Below are 21,837 nucleotides of genomic sequence, written 5' to 3' on the forward strand. Positions count from 1 at the left end.
GGGAGCAGATTCTTATATCTGTGTCTGCTCAAACAAATGCACCCAAAGAGGACGGTGTTTAAGCAGAACCCATCAAGGAAGAGCTCTAACTGGGGTGCCGACCTTTTTTGTATAGCTCTCTAATCAGCATGCTGGTTGGTTATTGTTATGCTTTGCTATATGGTGTGATTTCTACAGGATACATTTCCATCTTAGGGCAAAACAGTCACCGAAATATGAATGTGTGAATACCCTGACCTCAACTTTCAAGAAAAAAAAAAAAAAAAAACACACAGAAAAACTTTTAGATTTAGGATATCAGCTGACACTTTCTTGCATTTTGTTCCTTCTTGCATTTTAATTACTTTGAAAATTCAAGAGTTTAAGTTTATTTGAGAACAGGTTTGGATTGTTAAATGGGCTAACAAAATTTATTTTGTTACTGTAATACTTTTAGCTATGAGGAACATCTCTTAAGAAGCAGTAAAATTGGAGTGCTGTATTTCAATAAGGTGGACATGAGCTTTTCGGTGCATTCKTTCTTTTGTGACCAACACTGGTTTGCCAGTCAGAATACAGCTAAGTGCCYCTATGTCAGTATGAGAAGAAATGAACATATTTGCCCCTGTGGTTTTAATGGAGAGTTGTAGGCAGGTGTGCAGGGCAGGGAATTTGAAGATGAGAATGTTTCACTTACTAGTTTCCATTTATAAAGCCACCACTCTCGCCTCGGTGAGACCCATGATAAAACCCACATGTGACTGCCACCTTTCTTCTTCCATGATTTGCTCTTCTTCCTCTCCTTTCTGATGGCCAGGGTCATAGTATTTGTCCATGATGTAGAAAGAAGAAGCATTTTAGAAGGTCTGAAGTGCTTGAGGACACATGGCCAGCGTTGTGGCTCGGAGACCAAGCCCATTATCCTCGCAAAGAGCTTGATCTTCGCTAGCTCCAGGGAGGCCAGGCCTTAGAATGAACAGTTTGCTCCTGTAAATCGGGTAGGGTCCCATTTTGTTATGCTACCCCTCATTAATAAAAATGAGCGACTCCAGCAGTTCCTACCTCCTCTCTGACTATGTATGTGGGGTAAAAGCAGTATTCCTCCGTGTTTTTGCTATTTTTAATTCCAGCCTGTTTGTCAGTACGATTCATGCTCACATCGCACAGATTTTTCCAGGAGGTTCTTTCATACAAATGCACGTATTTAGCATTTAAAGATCACAGGCAGAAATCAAGAAATACAGCCATCATTTTTATCGCATTTATTTTTTTGTTGTTTGTTGTATCGGTTACTGTTGCTCATTAGAAATTTCACCTCCGGCAATTTGTTTTTCTCTTCGCTTGTGCAGAATGCTAGTGCTTTTGAGTCATCCTTGTCATGTTTCTTCCCACAGCCAAGCGTTACTGTAAGAATTCCAGCCCAACCAGCAGCACAACAAGCAGTTATGCCCCTAGCAGCAGCAGCAATATGAGTTGTGGTGGAGGCAGCAGTGCCAGCAGTACCTGCAGCAAGAGCAGCTTTGACTATACCCATGACATGGAGGCAGCGCACATGGCTGCTACTGCTATTCTGAACCTCTCCACTCGCTGCAGGGAGATGCCTCAGAACCTCTCCACTAAGCCTCAGGATCTCTGTGCAAGGGTAAAAAAAATGAGTAATTGTGTTTGTTGATGAAGATTCCTCTTTGCTGTGCTGGATTTGTGCCCCTGATAGGTGGAAGAATTGTACAGCTTGCTTAATCGTTTTTATTTATTTATTTTCCTTCCCCCTCTTCTCCCTCCCTCCCTCCACCCCAAAACGAACAAAAATCAGTCGCTCTGCTAAGGAAGCAGAATAAAAAGCTAAAGATGCAAATTGCTTGCACTTAGTGTGTATAGACTGACGATCCTGATAACATGTGCTCCCTCTTTTTTCTTTTAATTTGTCTCCAACTAGTGAGGTCTGTGATTATAAAAGATGTTTGGGCTGCTGGTACTAATTGCACTACAGATTTTCTTTGCTAAGCACTCTCTGCTGCATATGCTTTATCAAAGGGTTAAGATTTAATGATGTAATTTCATTTGTAAGTCACATAGGGGACCTAAGGTTGTAAGATTTAGTATGGAGAAATCTCTGCTACTTGTATGTTATAATTTCTTGCCTCTCTGTGATATCACGGCACTAAAGTCGCTGCATAATGCATTCGAAGCAAGCCATAAATCCTCAGCACAAGTGACTTCAAAGTTGATTAACAGCAGTGCAGCGTCACTGCTCTTTGCATGCTCACCAAATTACTCGCAGTGTATTGTGAAATGGCCATACTGGYAGAAAAAAAGAAAAAAGAGAGTGATTTTGATGCTAAGCTTTATGTTTTAAGGGGGGAAAAGAAAGCATTATTAGCATTAATTAAAAATTAAAGCTTTGCCAGATTTTTCTGGGTTATAAATACTCAATTTGGAGTCTGCTGGCGATGCCGCTAGAGGGCTGAGCAGGCAGATGCAGCGCGCAGGGAAGGTTTTCGCCGTGCCTTGGAGCCGGCAGACATGTTCTGCTCTGCACACACACACACAAAGCTTTTCCTCCTGCCCTTGCAGGCGGTGCCGTGGCCCTGCRTAACGAACCGGAGCCGCAGCCAGGGCAATTAGCAGTGATCGTAATTGAATCCACAGCGACTGGCAACGTTGTTTTTCAATGCCGCGTTTTGTAGGGGTCTATCTCATGCTATAGGAGAGGGGAATCTCTTTCAGGCATGTGAATGAATGCAGCTGTACTGTGTAGCACCGGGATGAAAAAATTTGGGATAAGATGCTGTGAATGGTAATAGTCCAAAGCAGAGGGGACCTCTTTCCTAATGTCTCACCCTATAGTGGTACCAAAGAAATGAAGCTGAGAGAAGAAATAGGGGTTTTCACAATTCAATTAGCAAGATGGCAGCAATTAGATACATGCTATGACAAAAGGCAGTAATTCAGGGAGCAGGATCAGCACTCGCAGTGTTTTTCTGCAGCTCTGTTGCTGCTCAGGAGAGAGAGACGCCAGACATAGGAGGAGACAGTGGAATTTGTACTCGTTTGGAAATCAAATTCCCTGTGAAATGTTTCATTTTTGAAAAGATGAGGGATATTTTGCGGTGTTTTTCTTCTGTATTCCCTGTGCTTTTTAAAAAATATATCTTTTGTTTCAGACATCTCCCTTCCCCCATACCTAATAAAATAGATAACCCCTGACTCTTTCTATAAAAGAAGCCAGAGCCCATATTCACTTAATCTGATTTTTGCAGTACCTCAGTCACTGCAGAAACCATCACAGCTATTCTTTTACCTGCATTTATTAGTTACAAGGACAGACATGCACAGTGTTAATGAATATACTTCTGCAGTGAATAAATTGTGGAATTTGAACATGTCTCCTCTTCCTATAGCATTGGCAAATGGTGTCCAAATGGGCTTGGTGTGGGACCCCACCTACCCATTTAACTCACTGGCACTATCTAGCAAGCATTACCTGTTAATATTACATGAACAAAAAGGAAAGATTTCCTATTATCTGTTTTTATTGCTGTAGTCACCCAGACAGGTGCCAGGATGGGAAACTAGGAGAATTATGCAGATGTTAACTGAGAGATGCTCAGCTGGCACAGGGTAGAGCAGGAACATAAAGATAACAACAGGAAAATACCTTTAGAGATTTCTMATTTTCATTCTGAATTTGGCACCTGTGTTCTGGGTGGCAGGAGGTGTAATGAAGACTCTCCACTAGTCCCCCAAACGTTAGATTAGCATTTCAGGAAGATACGAAGAAATCTACTTTAACAGCATTAATGTTGTGTAACAGAAGCATGTTATGTGTGGGAGGGGGCTCAATGCTTACAATCTATACGGGAATGGAAAAGCATTTTATTCTGCTAAGCAATGAGATTAAAAAAGACAGAGAGGTAACAGCTTGATAGATAATTAACATTATTCTTCTTATTTTGACAGAATCCTGATATGGAAGTYGACGAAAACGGGACCTTGGACCTTAGCATGAACAAGCAGAGGCAGCGAGATGGTTGCTGTACCATTTTGACACCCCTGGAGCCAATGTCACCTCAGCGGCAAGCTGTGATGAATAACCGGTGTTACCAACTGAACGAGGGGGACTGCTGGGACTTGCCAGTGGACTACACCAAAATGAAGCCCGCGAGGATAGATGAAGACGATTCCAAAGAGATTAATGTATGTTTTTTCATCTCTTGGTTCTCACTGCAGCCTGGTTTTTGTAATTCATTACATTTCTGAAATGAATTTGGAGGAAAAGAGGAAAAAAAMCAAACAGTTGATGAAAAAAATACTGACTTTCCATAAAGAGGACTCTCTGCTAGTTAGTCTTTACAAATATATTATATTGGCACACATCTGATCTGTGACTAAGTTCCATAAGACAACATTTGAACCATGCATGTGAATCATGTTTTCTAACAGCATAATCTTGTTAACAAATATTTTCTTCAGTAAAGATGCTTCACTATTTCTAGGTTATATTACGCTCTATAAGTAGATTGACATAACTAGCTATGCTGGGGAAATCTCTCAAGACAAGATATTCTCCTGAATTTGAAAAGCATAGATGATGGGCAGAATATTTAGAAGAGTGTATTATTTATAAATCAATTAAAAGAAAACAGCAGAGTATAATACAAGTTTTTAACTATTTCAGCTAACGTGGTTCTGGATGATTTATATACTCCTGATAGGAAGGGGCCTGTATTAATGAAATACTTTGATTCAAGAATACAATGAAGGGAGAGAGTAGACATTAGTGTTACTTTAAAATTCATAGTTCTAAGACAACAGCAAAACCCTTTAAACAGGAAAGGCAAATACCTAAAATATATTAGGGAACTTATATTAGGGAGCTTGTTTTACATTTCAAATTGAATGTGTGGTATGACAGCCAAAAAACTAGAAAGATTTGTTGTCAAGTTTTAATGCTATTGCTTTTGTTCATCAGGTTTCAGCTCTTATTCACTTTATGATTTACAAATATGAGCCTTTTATCAATTATTCTCTGTTTTTTTTTTTCTTGATTTATATGATAAAATTAGAATAATCATTTGTGTGTAGCAATCACTTTTGCCTATTTTAGTTAAAACTATTTTTGGCAAGTTTGAAGCATGTAGGAAAGTGGCATTTTCACTAGATATACAGAGTACATTATTGCTCTGGTGGCAGTTATGGTTTCCTGAAGTTAGGAGATCTGCCATTACCAGGGAAAAGTGAGATAATTATAAATAGGGTACAGCCTATTCAAGGGAGGATATTGAGCAGAGCACTGCAGTTCTGGTGTGCTGTGGATAGCACCATCTGCAGGGATCTCGACATCAATGCATTCAGACACTGCCGTTGAAGGGGATGCTGCTGAATTTCTGGATGCCTCAGTAAAATGACTGAATAATTAGAATATTATAACAGTTAAAAGTTATATAATTATTATAAAATTGTATTCAGGCAGAGAGATCCATTGGGGCTTGCCACAGATTATGTTGCTCTGTGTAGATATTAAGATGATTCCTATTTCATCTTTCATATGATCTAAGCCATTAAAAATAGTATTTAGATAGCCTTTTGATGCATAAAGCTCCATGTTTAATTTCCTTTTTTCGGGTATCTCTGTTTTGTAGTGACTTTAGAAATAGATCTATTCTTTTAAAGCAAAACAGCGTAACAGCAATAGAAAACATGTTTTGCATTTGTTTCTTTCCTAAATGGCCAAAATTTGAATTTACATCTATGATTTAAAGATTTAATGAGTGATAATGTAGAATAATTTCATTATTTTTCTTTGACAGAAAGGATAAAACACATAGCCTCTGATGACTCTGCTTTACAGTATTTTGTGTAGATTGTAACCTCTTCTAGCTGAGACTAACACTTTATATTTGCCTGTAGCCAGAAGATTTGGATCCTTTCCAAGAAGCCCTTGAAGAAAGAAGGTATCCTGGTGAAGTTACAATCCCAAGTCCTAAACCCAAATACCCTCAATGCAAAGAGAGCAAAAAGGATTTAATAACGTAAGCATAATGTGAGGTGAAATTATTTTTCTCCTTTTAACCTTTACTCTCTTTGTCTTTTTTTAAACCAAACGAATACATATACGCCTTGCAGTATGAGCATGCAACATTTGCAGCATATAAATGTTTCAAACTGCCAGTTAAGTAAAGTGATAAGCTAATGTGTACTTGCTTGTTCTTAATGATGCTATATTGTATTGAGACGCCATTTTCATTTAATCCTGTTCATTTTGCAGCTTTTCGATTAGGATGCTTAAAACCCCTTGCAGTCATTGCAGCTAAACTGGAAACAATGAAACATTTAAAAGCTTTTTTTTAAACATACTTACTATTTTGGCTGTTTTTGTTTTTGTTTGGTGGCAGATGTCCAACACCAGGGTGTGATGGGAGTGGTCATGTGACTGGTAATTACGCCTCACATAGAAGGTGTGACTTCATTTTTTTCATGGTGGATTCTGTCTTTTCAATTTATTGTTTTCAGCTTACCTCAACAATGCTGTCAAAGTAAAACGTTGAACTCTGTGTTAACCCTTTGAGTAATACATGTTGATCTTAAAAGCATGCTAATTTGTGTGTTGTATAAACGTCTTTTATTTTTAAATAGATTACTAAAATTTCCAAAGTATGCTTAAGCATTTAAGTAGTTAACCCAGGAATCACAAATATATTTTGTTGCATTTTACTACTTAGAAAAACAAAAAAGCATATTTACAGTATGTAATTTTGGAAGTAAATTTGATATCTAAATATATTCAGAGGGTTAACTGTATTACAAAATTCAATATTACAGCACTTGCCCCATCGCTTTTCTGCATTACAATCTTTTACTTTTTAATTTTTATGTTGTGTTTGTTTGGGAGAGTTTGCTTAATAAGAAGATTAACTTACTTATATATCCTGCCGTGTCTTACAGTTTATCTGGCTGTCCCTTGGCTGACAAAAGCATCCGAAGTATGCTGGCCACAAGCTCACAAGAACTCAAGTAAGATATAAAGAACAAACATTCTCTTTATGCATATTTATTTGGCTGCAACCTGTGTACAGTTACTTCAGAATACATATATATATGCTATCTGGAGAGCTGCTATATAWCTGCTGAAAGGGCTGATCCATGCTTGGAATGTACACTGGATTTACAAGGAATTCTATACAGACTGGACCTCTAGATAAGTCTGTTGCTATAGGATTTTCTTTTGTGTATTTCTTGTGTGACAGGAATGGGAAAAAAACAGAACTTTRGGAATTTCATCTAAGTGCTTGAATTCCTGCGTATTTTTTTCCCCAAAATCTTTGAGTTTGCCAGTCAAAAAAAAAAACCCATGAGATTAAATTGACAAAACACATCTAGCAAAGTGACTGAGCAACTCAGACCTAGGATGGAGGGAAGAGAGGGAAGAGGGAAGAACTGTTTATCCCTAATGCATGTATAATTTTCCTCAGGTTTATRTCACTGTTATTAGCTTAATGCGTTTTCTCATTTGACTGTATTTTTTAGTGTTTACTTAGTTATTCCCCTACTTAACATGCTTTCTTTACAATTACCTTTCAGTACTTTGGAGTGACAATTGTGAGCAATGAAAGAGAATTGTGAGAATTAGTTTTAATCTGTCTTCCTGCAACATATGCTTGACTGAAATTCTAGATGTGGAAGAACTATAATACTTGTTAGTGCCATGAAATAGTGGTATTCCTGAGTTTGTAGAATTAAACCTTATTTAACAGGGCAGAGGGTTAACAGGTTTAGAGGTTAACAGAGGGTTATCTCTGTTTAGAGCTAAAAAGGAAAATTTGGGTAGGGAAAACAGGCATGGATAGCGTATACTATCATGCTAAGCAGTATTGTGTCACTACCATACACAAGGGTCTTACTGAGCATTTCTTGAGTTCAAGACACACATTAATGAAAGAACAGACCCTAAAGCATGAGAGAGATAAGAAAAACAGCCTAAGAAAGCTGCTGACGTTAGATTGCTCTCCAGTCTTCACTAGTCTACCCATAGCTATCACCAGTGGGTAAGAAGCTCTCACTGTTTTCCCACCCAATAAACAAATAAATGTACAAACTATCAGTTCAGGTCCTGCTGGTATCTACCACTAGCAGATGATGTGATGTGCAATGGGAATGGCTGTCAATTGCTCAGGAGACAAATATATGTATAAAGAGAGTGAGACACGTGCAAAGGAGCCCAGAGAAATGCATAACTGGTTTTTGGGTGTTCCATTTGCAGAATGGAACTGTGTTTTGAATTGTGATGGTTCAAGTAGCAGATGTTAGAGGAATTATGATTATATAAACCGAGCGCAGCTAAGGCTCCGAGCAGCATATGTAATGCTTTAAGTACATCCTTTGCTGCTCTAACCCTCTATAGAAGTTTCTACATGTTGAAAGCATTCCTGAATTAGCCCTCTCCTCTGCCTCTCTCAAGGATCTCCCCTCAAGCATACCTGGTTTGAACTACAGGCAAAAAAAGAACACTTGAACTTGAGTTCCCACTCCTTTCTCTTGTCCTTCTCTCTACTTATTTCAAATTTTGCCTAAGCAAAGGGAAGAAAATTAAGTTATATTTAAAATTACATTAGCACCTGCATATGCTTATTAAGCACATAAAAGACATGTTAAATGAATTCAAAAGTTAGGAAACTTGGCCAACAAGGTCAATGGGATCCTGGCCCGCATCAGGAGGAGTGTTGACAGCAGTTCAAGGGAGGGGGTCCTGCCCCTCTCCTCAGSTCTGGTGAGGCCGCACCTGGAGTATTGGGGGCAGTTCTGGGCTCCCCAGTATAAGAGGGATGTGGAGCTTCTCGAGAGGGTCCAGCGGAGAGCGACARAGATGATTAAGGGACTGGAGCATCTCTCGTATGAGGAAAGCCTGAGTGAGCTGGGCCTGCTTAGCCTAGAGAAGAGAAGGGAGGGAGAGACGGGAGGGTAGAACTGAGGGGAGAATTGATCAATCTAGTCTAAGTCTAAGTACCTGAGGGGAGAATGTAAGGAGGACGGGACCAAACTCTTCTCGGTGGTGGCCAGTGTGGCCAATGGTAGGACAAGRGGTAGTGGGTATGAGGAAGAACTTCTTTCCTGTGCGGGTGACAGAGCCCTGGAACAGGCTGCCCAGGGAGGTTGTGGAGTCTCCTTCTCTGGAAATCTTCCAAACCTGCCTGGATGCCACCCTGTGTCCCGTGCTCTGGATGTTCCTGCTGGAGCAGGAGGGTTGGACTAGATGATCTCTAGAGGTCCCTCCCAACTGTAACCATTCTGTCTGTTTCTGTGAAATACCATAATTTTAAACAGGTTTAATTAGTTTACTTTTGTTTCTTTATCACCAGATGAGCCTTCATTTCCTGATCACATAATTTTCTATAGGATAAGAACATAATTTGTTGCACTTGGTAGAGAAAATCATTCCAAACACATCTAATGAATACTTTCTGTTTTCTTCAGCAGGCCATGTGTGGCCTTTTTCTGTGCACTTTTGTCAAACTGTACTCTCAGAATGTACCTACTAAATTATTCACATATTTTTCACTACCATTGAAATTGAGTGTTTCCTAATGAATTTATCTCGACTATAAAAGAATCAATTTATTTTCACTTGCAATTACCTATTGAAGTGAGCTGGGATTGATATTATCCCCAATTTAAGGACAGAAAACCTTAGCAAATAGTTTTGATTGCTCAGTTAGAGACTTCTAGGGCTCATTTTGTCCGTGTTCTTGGCATTACAGAAAACCGCGTATGCTCAAAGCCAAACACCCATTAAATTCTCTCTGAGCTGTGAGAATTTGGTGGTTCTACACAATGAACAATTGACCATTTGTGAAAAGGGATGAACTCTATAGAAAAAGCAGAATAGAGTCCAGTGTTCCAGAACAGCAATGGGAGTCTCCTTTCTACTCCCCAACGCTCTGTATTAATCCCCAACTTTCACTTGTTTCATTCACTCTGTCCTGTCTCCCCTATCCTTTTTTTCTACATTGCTCTCTATCTCAAGCTCCTTGTCAGATCAGTCCATCTCTTGCCTTCATCACTTTTTTTTTTTGTTCTCTCCATCTTAGCCATCATGCTGAAGTTTGTACAGAAAGAGGAAGAAAAAACATCTTCTCATTTATCACATGTATTTCAAGGCAGATAAGTAGGAGTCCTGTGGATGACAGCCTTCTCTATACAGTTCTCATTTATGTTCTTGTTCTCTGCACAAGATAGGAGAAAGACGTGATCATGTAAATGATAATGCATATGCACAAAGCAGCTAAACCAAAGCTGCATAAGCAACTTTGMTTTTGGAATTTTTAAACTACGAAGTGCTTCATTTACATCAGTTCTTTTCTTTTTGTGTGAGGTTTTACAGTATAATTTCCTTTCTTTTAAAAAGATCAAACTGAAAAGAAGATGAAAGCCCATGGTGTGGGATCCTTTTGGCTTTTTTTGAGGCAACCAGCACCACAGAATCTTATGATATCCATTACTTAGGTCACGTGAACTATTGTAGTAGCAAACAGCAGCGACAGGTACAACATTCTACATGGGCTGGTACCAGAAGAAGGTGAGAAACTTTGCTAGTGTAGTTTATATCTGTGTGCTTACAGCAGAGGTATAAGTATCCTTGGATCCCTGACTTCTGTTCCAGGCTTGAGAGATGTAAATACATTCTTCATGTATATCCCAAGCCGAGATCCCTTCTGTCTTGTCCCTTCCAATCTGTGTCATTCTTATCTCTTCTTCATCCTTTATTCCTTGTTCCAGTCTTCCCATAGTTCTTTCCAGCCATCCACAAAAACTTCAGCCTCTGTAAAATTTCTAGAAAATATTTTTCTAATGGGTAGGGTACAGAGAACAACTGACAGTGCAGGATGCCTCCTTTGAGTGGTGGCCAGCAATAGGACTAGAGGAAACGGCCACAAACTGAGGCACCAAAAGTTTCACAGGAACTTAAAAAAGAATTTCTTAACACTTGAGGGTGACAGAGCCCTGGAACAGGCTGCCCAGAGAGGTTGTGGAGTCTCCTTCTCTGGAGATCTTCCAGACCCGCTTGGACGCAGCCCTGTGCCTCGTGCTCCAGGTGACCCTGCATGTGCAGGGGGTTGGACTAGATGACGTCTGCAAGTCCCTTCCAACCTTAAACATTCTTTGATTCTACGATTCTATGCTACAGGGATTATGTTTCTGGACTATATAGTTTGGGAAGATTTCATGATATTACAGCTTTACAATGCATAGCTCATGTAGCAAATATTGATTATGTATTGGTAAAGTCTTTATATCACATTCTACTTTCCCATAATCTACATATTTCTGTTGTACAGCACAAATCAAGTATAATGCAACTTCCTAACTAGAATTTTGCTAACATGCCAATTATTTTTTTAAGCCCTAAAAAAAAATCAAAAATAGCAGATATCAAAGAWTTCAAATTATGTTGATGGTCTATTGGTCTATTGGTAGTCAAAAAGAAATATGATAATCTGAAAAGTTTAGAGGAAGTTTTACTTAGCTTTACAATATTTTTTTACAATGATGCATTTTGGTAAGTGTGTTTCTGTAAATTCCATTGCCCATATTCCCTAGATTAGACATATGTTTCCAAGACATTAAGATGTTCCAGAGTAGGCCCACTATTCCTTGCCATCCCTGCTTCTCTTCTGTAAGGCTTCTTGCTCAGAGTTACTGGGCAGACTGTGCAATTCTCAACTTTTATCCAGAGCACAAGTGAAAACATGAGAGACTTTGTGTATAGTTTTTAGGCAGGACAAAGCAGTTATACAGCCTGATCAGTGATGTCCAAATAAGTAGATCATTTCAAAACTGATTGCCAGTTTCTGATGCTGGCACAAAGGAGGTCAACAGTGTTAAGAGTCTCTGAAGAAATTAATATTTGGCAAGAAACCAAGTCTTTCCAGTATTAGGATTTGGCTTATAATGTTTTTGAAAGGCAACTAGCATTTTTAAAGGTCCAGGGATGATAGATTCATGAAAATTGTGAGAAAGCAATTAATACTCCATCCAGAGATAGTTACTGATATTAAAATATTCAGCAGTTAAATGCAGTTTATTTGGTGAAACACTATAAAATATCAGCCTTTTGAATTAGTTTTAATCAAATTTTTAAGTAAAATTGATTATTGTTTTAAAGTAATTATTTTTATCCTCAGCAAGTCAGTTCTAGCCCAAGTGCTGCATGCTGGCTGATAACTTTTTCTACTCAGTGTATTGCTACCTGTGTAACAGTTCAAACAAATTATCAACTTAATTCTGATGTTGCTCTGAAGTGAAAGTCATATCATATCATACCTTTTTGAAGGCCATAGGTTCTCTAACCTTGCCTTACTGTGAAACTTTTTCCTTTGGATCAGTTTTCCTGAGGAAATCACATTATGGCTTATATTGAAGAATTTGAGCCTCATAAAGATTGGCAGTTCAACAAAGCATCTACAAATCTGGATGCTTATCTGATACTGTTGTACTAYGGCAGGCCTGCCATCCCAAACCACCTATATCTCTAAGCAGATGTTGCATGCCATTATTTTTCTGGTGAACATCTCTTGCCATGGCCTTGTGGTGTTTTCAGAGAAGAGGAGAGTTTCATATTTCTCTGTGCAGTGAAACCTGAGAGTTTTTATTTTCCCTGTCTTGTTAAGTGAAAGTGAGAACTTCAATCTATTTTTTTTTCCACAATAAAGGAAGATTTGGGATTTCTGTGCCTCCTCTTCTATCCAAATCATTCTTTATCCTAAATTCCATATTCTTGTGGTCCTCTTCAACTCTTTCTGTTATCTTCCCTTTATCCTTGTCTGCCCATTCCCAGATGTGTTGCCTTAGCATTCTCTTCTGCTGGGTCCAGATGGAAAGGTGAACTTCCTCTCAGCTATGAATTAATCATAGTTCTGTTTGTTAGAAATTAGAATGACTCCATGCAGTATAATTKTCAGGATAAAAAGGGTATCCCTAGCTTACACTTCTAGTGAAACTCCTGTGTACATATTTCATGCTTATTTTTTACTGGTGTTTCAAGTGATTTTACTGCAATGTGCATAAGAAGTAATAGAATGGAAAGAAAAGGTATCCTCCTAGACATAGGGAAGCTTGTGTTGTGTTTACTGTGTTGGATATTAAAAATAATGGAATGAAGTAATATTTTCTTCCTAGATTTAGTCATTTGACACAAAATTACGTTTACTCCAAATGCAGAATTGAAATTCAGAGACAAAACTAATCAGATATGTTAGTAAAACACTACAGAAAGACATGCTCTTTAAATGCATAACCATATTATTACTGTATTTTCAACAGCACCTACCCTCACTAAACCTTGGTGCTTCTCCAAATGCGCATAGCTTTTTGTGCTCAGAACAGTTACTTCTGCAAAGATCTGTTTAGCTGCTGAAGTGTTTTTTCCACCTACGTCCTGTGTTTGCCACTTGAAATATTTCTAAAGTCCACTGCCTGTGTGTATGTGTATTACTCCATCTTCACAGGAGTGCTCTCACTGGTATTATGGGCATCCCCTTCTTTTCACTTCCCTTCTCTTTCCTTGCCTTGCCCTCCCCTTTCTTGTCTTCCCTGTTTTTGCTTGTTAGATTACTTCTGTCCTGCTGTAAGGACTCAGTAAGACTGACATTTGGGAGGCTGTGAACCATTAGTAGCTTTCACCCACTTAGTTCTTAGAAATATACTCTTTGTTGCAAGAGGACTAACCATTTCCATTCTTATTATTGTGTCTTTTTTCCTTCTCTAGCTGCCTTTTTTTTTTTTTTTGTACTTGTGAAACTTTATTGAAGTTGGCATTACAGTTTTACTTGAATACTAAAGTTGTTGAGCCTAGTAAGTAATTCTGGGATATAATAAAATACTTCTTTGATGCTAAATATGTATCCTTTCAATCTGCAAAGACACTTTTGAGTTCCTTGATGCTTTATCTAACTTTTATATGGAAAATGTGTTTGTAAGGACCAGGCATGGTGTATTTGGAAAAATGTTTAAAAATGACTAGAATGAGTCATTTGTGAATGATAGCATTTTATTATCTCACCTGCAATGTTATGGTAAAACAAACTGCAGTTTATGGTGTTTTATTAAATTGCAAGCTAACGTGAAAATCTAATTTAAATTAAAAAAAAAAAAAAAAAGAAAAAAAAAATGAAAATAGATCCCCAGTAACAGTTAACCTGTAAGGAATAATCTTTCCCGATTTGTTCAACTAGATCCTTGGGCCAAGTGAAATTAGGAATCTCATGTGGTTTCAGTGGGTTTTTTTTGCATTTTGTTTCCTGTATTTATTGCAGATTTCCACTTGGATACCTTATCTTTGATGGCAGCATGCATGCCTGGCCAGAACAGAACACCTTGGGCTCTGTTCCTGCACTTCTCAATACTCAAATGGGCACTGTAGGTTATACCTAGCATTTCCAACCTCATGTTGTGTGGTGTTATGATAATGTCCTTTGTATAGAAACCCATCATCTGCAGCAACTTCATCTCTATAGTCGCAATAAGTTTCACACATGGAAGTGGCTGGGCTTTTTCTGTTAGAATAACTCATTCAGACTGGTAAGGTTGAGTCATTCCATTTTTTCTCACTTAAGTTTGTTAAATTTTGTCTCCAAAATAGAAAATACTTGAGTTCTGTTTACATAAGACCCTTCATTATTGTTTTCATTACTGAAAGGCAGTCTTAAAAGCATGTACTCTCTAAAAGGTCCTTAAAAACCATCTACATATCAGTACCTTTGATGCTGTGAAATGTTCCATGTAAGCACAAAAGCCTGTTTGCATGAAGCACCTTCCAGAATCAGGACCTTAGTAAGTTATCAATACTATGAAAATTTCTGAAATACAGGCTTCGATTTGCACAGTGGCATCTAAAATATTCAAATAATTTATGCCTTTTTTTCCTTTATGCACTTAATTATTTAAAAAAAGGTATTTACTAACTGTACTTTTTCTGCTGCTAGGATTTTAATCAGTGTTTGAACGCACATGCCACTTAGTTGTCATCTCAAATAGTCTCAGTTCAGATGAATGTTCATTGAATTTGAGATTTTTTTTTGTTCGAAACAGCCTGTGTGACTTAAAAAACAAAACTTTGTTTTCAGAAGGAATGTAAGCACTTGGGAATCCACATCCCTGTAACTTCTATGTGCCTAACTTTGAAAGTGGAATTTAGTGTCTGTAACAGCTTAGGCAATCTTGTAGATATTACACTTAGTTCCTAGACATTTTACTAATCACTGAATATTTCAATGTGGATGGGTATTTGACAATTTATTTCAGTTTTAAAAACTTTTCATCTAGTCATTCCAGTGCCATTTTGTGCCATCCCTAATCAACTATGCGGAGAGGAGCACTTAATTGTGATTGATTATCAGTGAATTTGTTTAGTTATGTTAACATGCCCAGTGAATCTCTCTAAGGCCTTCTTGTCTTGGAGTCTTTCCATTTGTACAGTTGCCTCTGCCTTCATTGGGTTTGATCACACTTCTTTGTCATTGAATGTGTCCTACATAATTGATCTCATTCAGCCTGGCATTTGCTCATATACAATTCAAGGGTCTTTTCTTTGGCACAATTTGGTTATTGTGCAAAATTCCATTGTGATGTTGATCATTTTTGCTTCAAATCAACAGTTCATAACCAAATACTCATTCCATCCAGATCCACAAAGATCTGCAACATGATGCTGTGGTATATCCCAAGTGCTGAGGCAATCCCCATGGGAAGTTGCATAGACTATACAGTTGCTAAAAGGGGAATTAAAATGCAGTGTTTTGCACTCTCTGTGTTTGGTCAGACTTGCCAAAATCTTTTCTATATCTCTCCAAATCAAAATAAATTTGTACCATGAAGTCCTAAATAAGATTGTCTGGATCCTCAGTTGGTGTAAATTAGCATAGCTCCATTGCCTTCAATGGAGTTATGCTAAGCTACAATAGTGATGATCTGGGCAGATACCCTCAGCTGCTCTCTTGGGTTAGCATTCATGTTTGATTGCTGTATTTAAACCTTTTCAAGATAYAAAAATTCTTGCGTTTGGTTTCTTAGAATGGCCAACTGCTAACTTGATTACTTGGTGTCTGTATCTGCACAGTAACATCTAATTTTGCCATGCATTTAAGTTCACTCCTTTATTTTATACCTTAATGCTATTGGAACTTCATGTGGCACACATGTTCTTCAGCACTGTAGTATCTTTATCAATGTTTTATATCCCTAAAGTATCCCATATCCCTCATAAACACTTCATCATAATCCTCTTTTATGATATTTTTGTATTCCCAGTAAATGGAATTTACATTTGCTCATCTGCATGTGAAAACTGCTCTTCTACCCTAACACACACAGAACTTCCACTGCTTCAAAGTCTGCTGAATGGTTTCTYTCCTTCTACAGATAACGACAGTGTGCTCTTTCAGCACTGGCTCATTCGGTATACACTGTGTGAAGCAACTTTACAATTTGAGGGGTATTTTAACATTGGCCATCGTTAATTATTTTTATATGCTTGACTGTGCTTACACTGCATTCAGCTCCAGCAGTATCTGTTTTCCATAATAAAAAAGAGGTAGTGAAGGACWGCAGAATAAGCACATTACTATTATTATTTATTTTTTGGGCTGTGGTAAACAGGAAAAAAACACAGAGCCTTGAAAATTCTTAAGTATAAATAAATTATATTTAAGTTGCATTTCCAGAACTATACTACATATATAGTTTTATTAAGAGGATCAGCTGTAAAGTAGTCAAATGGAGTGATATTTCAATTGTCATCGTTAGGTTTCAGAGCTAACACCATACTGAGACGATTTTTCTGACTGCAGATCAATGTGGGCATCACTGTAAAAACATATGATCAGCTTAATAGAACTACAAAYGCAGTTATTAGAAAGAGACTAAATACTGGGGCACTTTGCTTCAGTATTAAGTAGGAAAGAAATCAGATCATACAGATCATGAGATCTGTAAGAAGACCAGGCTATGGTCTGTCTTCTTTTAYAGTAGAGAACTATTTTTAAAAAAAATAAGATGAATACATGAAAATCACAAGTTGCTTTCTAAACTATGAGCTTAGAGATTTATTTATTTTTCTTCATCTATGAGCTGTTGATAACTAAAAGAACTAAAACACTGCATGTTTAAATGCAGGCTAATGAATACTGAATCCAGAGTTTAATAGGTGAACAACAACTCACTTTTCAACTACAAGATCCAAATCTATTATGAAGATGTGGGCATATAATAGGTATAAAAAAAGAAGAWCTTTTTTCTCATTTATTTGCTGCACAAAAATACATATTTTATTTTAAATGTTTGGCATAGTCATTCAAAAGGACTGAATTCAATATCTACTGTTTTAACTACTAAGCATTTTGCATATAAGTGTTAATTTATAAAGTGTAAGCATTTGATACACCGGACACTATGGGAATACATTTCTATCTTTTTTTTTTTTTTTTTTTTTTTTTAATTTCCCTTGAAAAAGAGGTATAAAGAAAGACCAAAAGGAAAATTATAAAAAATTATATTAAAGGAAATGAATAATAAAAACTATCATAGATTATAGGTTTCTCCTCAAGGCTTCTCCAGGAACCAATGTAGGTGGTGATTTGTTTTCCTTTGATGCACTAATGAAGGAACATCTGTCAGGAAAGCGTAAGTATTCCTTAAGTATAGGTATAATGAAGGAGGGACAGCAGTCTTGGTTTTGAGTAGCACCTTCCATGACTTAAGTGTGAAGGATCTGAAAGAACAGAAATACTAAAATACTAAGTTTTTTTTTTTTTTTTAAGCCATCTAAGATTTAATCCTCCTAACTCTCATTCACATAAAAAGGTGATCTGAAGTCTTTTCTGAGTCCCAATAAAAAGTCTTTCTAGTTTGGAAATGGAATGGAAACCTTCCTGTTTTCTTTTCATTGGTTTTGGCTTTGAGGACATATTCTGTAGCTTCAAGAGCTCACCTTGATCTGCGTTTTCTCATGGAATGGGAATGATATAAGGCCAAATTCCATACATATACACAAAAGAATTTGCACTCTGTATACTTGCTAAGGCAGTTCCAGGTTATAACTTTTATCTAGCAAAAGAGACTGTCATGGACAGAGTCCTTTTGAACCATTGCTGCTTTCAGGAAGAAAAAATTATATGTATTTTTAATGTGTTCACTAGCAAAATATTGCTAAGGAAGGTCTTTAAAAAGGCTGTAGTTTGACTTCTATTTAGTACAATAAGCACCTACAAATTAAAAATGAATATTATTTAATGCATATAAGAGATAATTGGATACCACTTTATATGCAGAATATATATCCAGAAAACATATTTTAACCAGAGTTAGCCTGATTTTAATTCTGTTTTTACAAATTTTATTTCTGCTGAAACTAAAGAAATTGCTCCTGGTTTACAATGATAAACACCCCTTACACGTGGTCTGCATGTCTAATCWCATAGTTTACATGTAAATTCATCAGGATCACACATATCCAACTTTTTCAGAAAATGTTTTGAATGTTATTATACCACAGACCAAAAATATACATACACATCTCTGTATAATCAATAATGATCTCAAAAGTAATTTTTTACCATCTTAAAATCTGTTGTTTTATGATAATAGAAATATCTTTAAGATTTTTTGTTTTGTTTGTTCACATCACTGAAAATACCTACCATTCAGAATTACTGTAAATGTAATGGTTAAGATACTYAGCCAACTTTTTTGGAGTAGTTGTTTTATGTTTTCCTCCCCGAGACCAGAAACCTTCGTATATTTCCCTTGTCATAAGGATGGAAATATGGCACTGCCAATGGATTAAATTTGGTACAAGAGATACAGTCCAAATCAATGAATACTGGGAAGAGGCCGCCTACAGGAGGCATTTCTATAAGATGGAGTTTTCTGACTACCTTTTTTCCCCAGTTTTTCATTTACCTTTCCTGATACGCTGCTTTTCTCTAGAAATTAGTGGATTTCCTATGGCTACAGAGGTGTGAAGATGGGAATTCTGCCTGCMCCTAATTCATGGCAGGAGGCAAATAAGGTGCCATTCTTCTTCCCTGTAGTGCACAGCTAAGGCTCACACCTCCGAGTAAGCAAAGCAGAAGATTTGTGTTTCAGCTGTGTTCCTGCTTGATGTATAATCTCCCCAAATCCTTGCCATGGCAGTGCTTTACTAGTGGGGATGTTTGTGGCGTAGTTATTTATAAAAAAACTCATTGTAGGAGTTTGAATATGAGTTGTAAATATTCATGCTGAAAATACTATGTTACAGTTCCTCCTGACAATCTGAAAAGAGAAAAGCACTAGTCAATGTTTACAAAGACTGGTATTAAAACTAACCAAGTGAATTATAAATCTAAAGGAAAGAGCAGTAAGCAGATATTCAGGGATGTTTGGCTATAAGCAAAAAGAGAAAAAAAAAAAAGTGATTTGGAAAAGAAGTATATTAAAAAAATGCAAAAAAAACCTTTTTTGTAAACAGTGGATAAGCAAAGTTGTTAGCCTGGCACTCACAGCTGTTTTTCTAATTCTGCTCTGAGCCCAAAGGTATAATGGAGCCTGTGCACTTTGTGCCTGCATTCCCAGCTGGGAGCCAAGTGTTCCTGGTCGCGAGGGCTGTTCCCCGTGCCGTGGCACGCGGTGCCGAGCACCGTTGTGCTGCACAGCCATTCAGCCCTCCTCTAGCCCCCAACCGCTGCAGCACAGCTGCTTAGGAAATTATTCCTGCAGTTATTGGACTGCAAAATAAAAGTGCTTTTTTTCGTTTGGTTTTTTTTTTTTTTTTTTTTTTTTTTTTATTTTTTGAAATGCTTGCAGTCTAAGCCAGACTTGCAATGCCTAATCTTATGAGAGCTACAGAAGGGAAAATGTGCAAAAACCATGGACTTTCTCCCCTTGCTAACTTTAAGGAGAGACAAAGTAAAAAAAAGACACTAGAGAATATTGCATGACAATAAAAAGCACAATTCATTTTCTAGTACTATCGTAATGATGCCTTGGAACATTCTTACGATGTTGGTATTATTACTAAAGTGTTGTTCAGATGCTGTCTTGGATTCCAGCACAAGTTTGGTATGGAATAGTTTTAATGGTCTTATCTGAGGTTCCTGTCCTGCCCAAAGGGATGTCTGCTTTGTCCACATAATGTGGAAGGTTAAAGTAAAATGGCACCAATTTCAGGTTTTTGAATGTCATCCTGAAAACCTCATTGTTTCTCTTACTGCTACTCAGACAGTTACAATATCCTTTCAGGAAATAYAGGAAATTCCAAAACAGAGGCAGATGGATATGTGGCATAAGAACTGGGAGTACTGTCTGCCCTGCTCATTGATCAGGGCATTGGGGTTCACTTCATTTACTTCACTGAGGATTATTGATCATTCCCTTGCTTGGTAAATTGGACTCCACAGTCATTGTTTTCATTTGAGTTGTTAAACATTTAAACAAACAAACAAACAAGTTTGATAGTTAAGCCCTCAAGAAGTGATTGAAATCAGGGAGAATGACAGAACTTGATCTTTCTGGAAACCTTTCTGGAAACCTTTCTGGAGAGGCTGGATCTGTGTCTCTGTCACTAGTAAGAGATGAAGAAAAATGTGTGCTCCTTGATACAACTTTCCAGTTCTAATTCAGAATTACAAAATCATGTAGGAAGGGTCCTCCAAATGTGAACATCTAGTCAAGATATCTGCTGAAACCAAMATTAAAATTGCTCAGAATCTTTTCCAGTTGAGTTTTGAATAATTCCAGATCTGGAGACCTCACAACCTGTATCAGCGTTCATCGGTCTGATGGTAAAAAAAAAAATCCTCACAAGGACTTGACCTTTCCAATGTTGAATTTTATCTCCACTGCTACTCAATCCTTCAAATAGGCACCCCTGTGAAGATTGTGGCTAGTCTTCCTCCCCTCCATCCTATGAGGTACACTTTGCAGACATCAATAAGATTGCTCCTTAATGCTTCTCAAGAATGAACAAACCCACTTCCCTTGGCRTTCATCAAGGTGCTCCAGTTTCTTAAGTGAACTTACAGCTCCATGCTTACAGTTCTCAGAGTGCTGGGAAAAGTACAAAAGACATGGCATCCTTCTAAGAGTGTTACTTCTCAAAGGGGACTGATTTCTCTGCCCAGTGTCAGTCCTATGAGACCTCAAGGCAGCAAGTTGGAGTACCCGTATAAGTAAACACAGCTTTGGTCATGACCAACCTGTCGTTACGGGGAGGTTCATGTCTGGAATCACACTAAGTATTTTCTCTTCAGTATGCCATTAAGTCTTCCTTAACATCGAAGACCTGAGGGAAATTAGGGCTCAAATAACGGGTAAAGTCATACCCAAAAGCAGTGCAGATGGACCATTAGAATCTGAAGTCTATCACCAAAAGTTAGAGCATGCCTGAAAAGTTATTGAAAAATTAGTATAAACTCACATAGTAAGTCAGTAAGAGAACTGGATTTCCCTTAGTTGTGGTAGTCGTTAAGAGTTCTCACTAGACCAGACTGCCTCTCACAGTCTGAAATGATTCACATTCAGTATTTTCACATTCCCTCACTTGGGCCTTTGACAAATGTTTGTAGGCCTAGGGGGAAAAARCTGCTTGTTTTTATAAAATGAAAACTGTAGGATTTTACTCCTTTGCTGTTGACTCTCCACCTCCCGAAACAGAAAACAGTATCTCTGCTTTAGCTCTCTGGGGAGGTGAAACCCTTAAGAGTTTGCTTCTCTTTTGAAACGTTAACCTGTCTCTGTTGTTGGATGGCACATACTCTCAAGGAGAAACGGCACATACTCTCAAGGACAAACATATATATTGAGAAGAAATTTAAAATCTGTGCAGTT

At 37.6% G+C, this 21,837-nt stretch overlaps 1 protein-coding gene across 6 annotated transcripts in view; it reads left to right on the forward strand.

Annotated features, from left to right (window-relative positions):
- The window catches only part of MYT1L (myelin transcription factor 1 like), a 293,470-nt gene that overhangs the window by 229,884 nt on the left and 41,749 nt on the right, over positions 1-21,837 (forward strand). For all 6 annotated transcript variants that reach the window (XM_026037051.1, XM_026037052.1, XM_026037048.1 and 3 more), the window contains 4 exons: positions 1,374-1,621; positions 3,940-4,176; positions 5,890-6,011; positions 6,925-6,993. In XM_026037051.1, the coding sequence (XP_025892836.1) occupies positions 1,374-1,621; positions 3,940-4,176; positions 5,890-6,011; positions 6,925-6,993 (676 nt within the window). The remainder of the gene's footprint in view (positions 1-1,373; positions 1,622-3,939; positions 4,177-5,889; positions 6,012-6,924; positions 6,994-21,837) is intronic.

Source organism: Nothoprocta perdicaria, unplaced genomic scaffold (assembly GCF_003342845.1).
Source record: "Nothoprocta perdicaria isolate Ctin4 unplaced genomic scaffold, notPer1 scaffold_19, whole genome shotgun sequence".
Taxonomy (NCBI): Eukaryota; Metazoa; Chordata; class Aves; order Tinamiformes; family Tinamidae; genus Nothoprocta; species Nothoprocta perdicaria.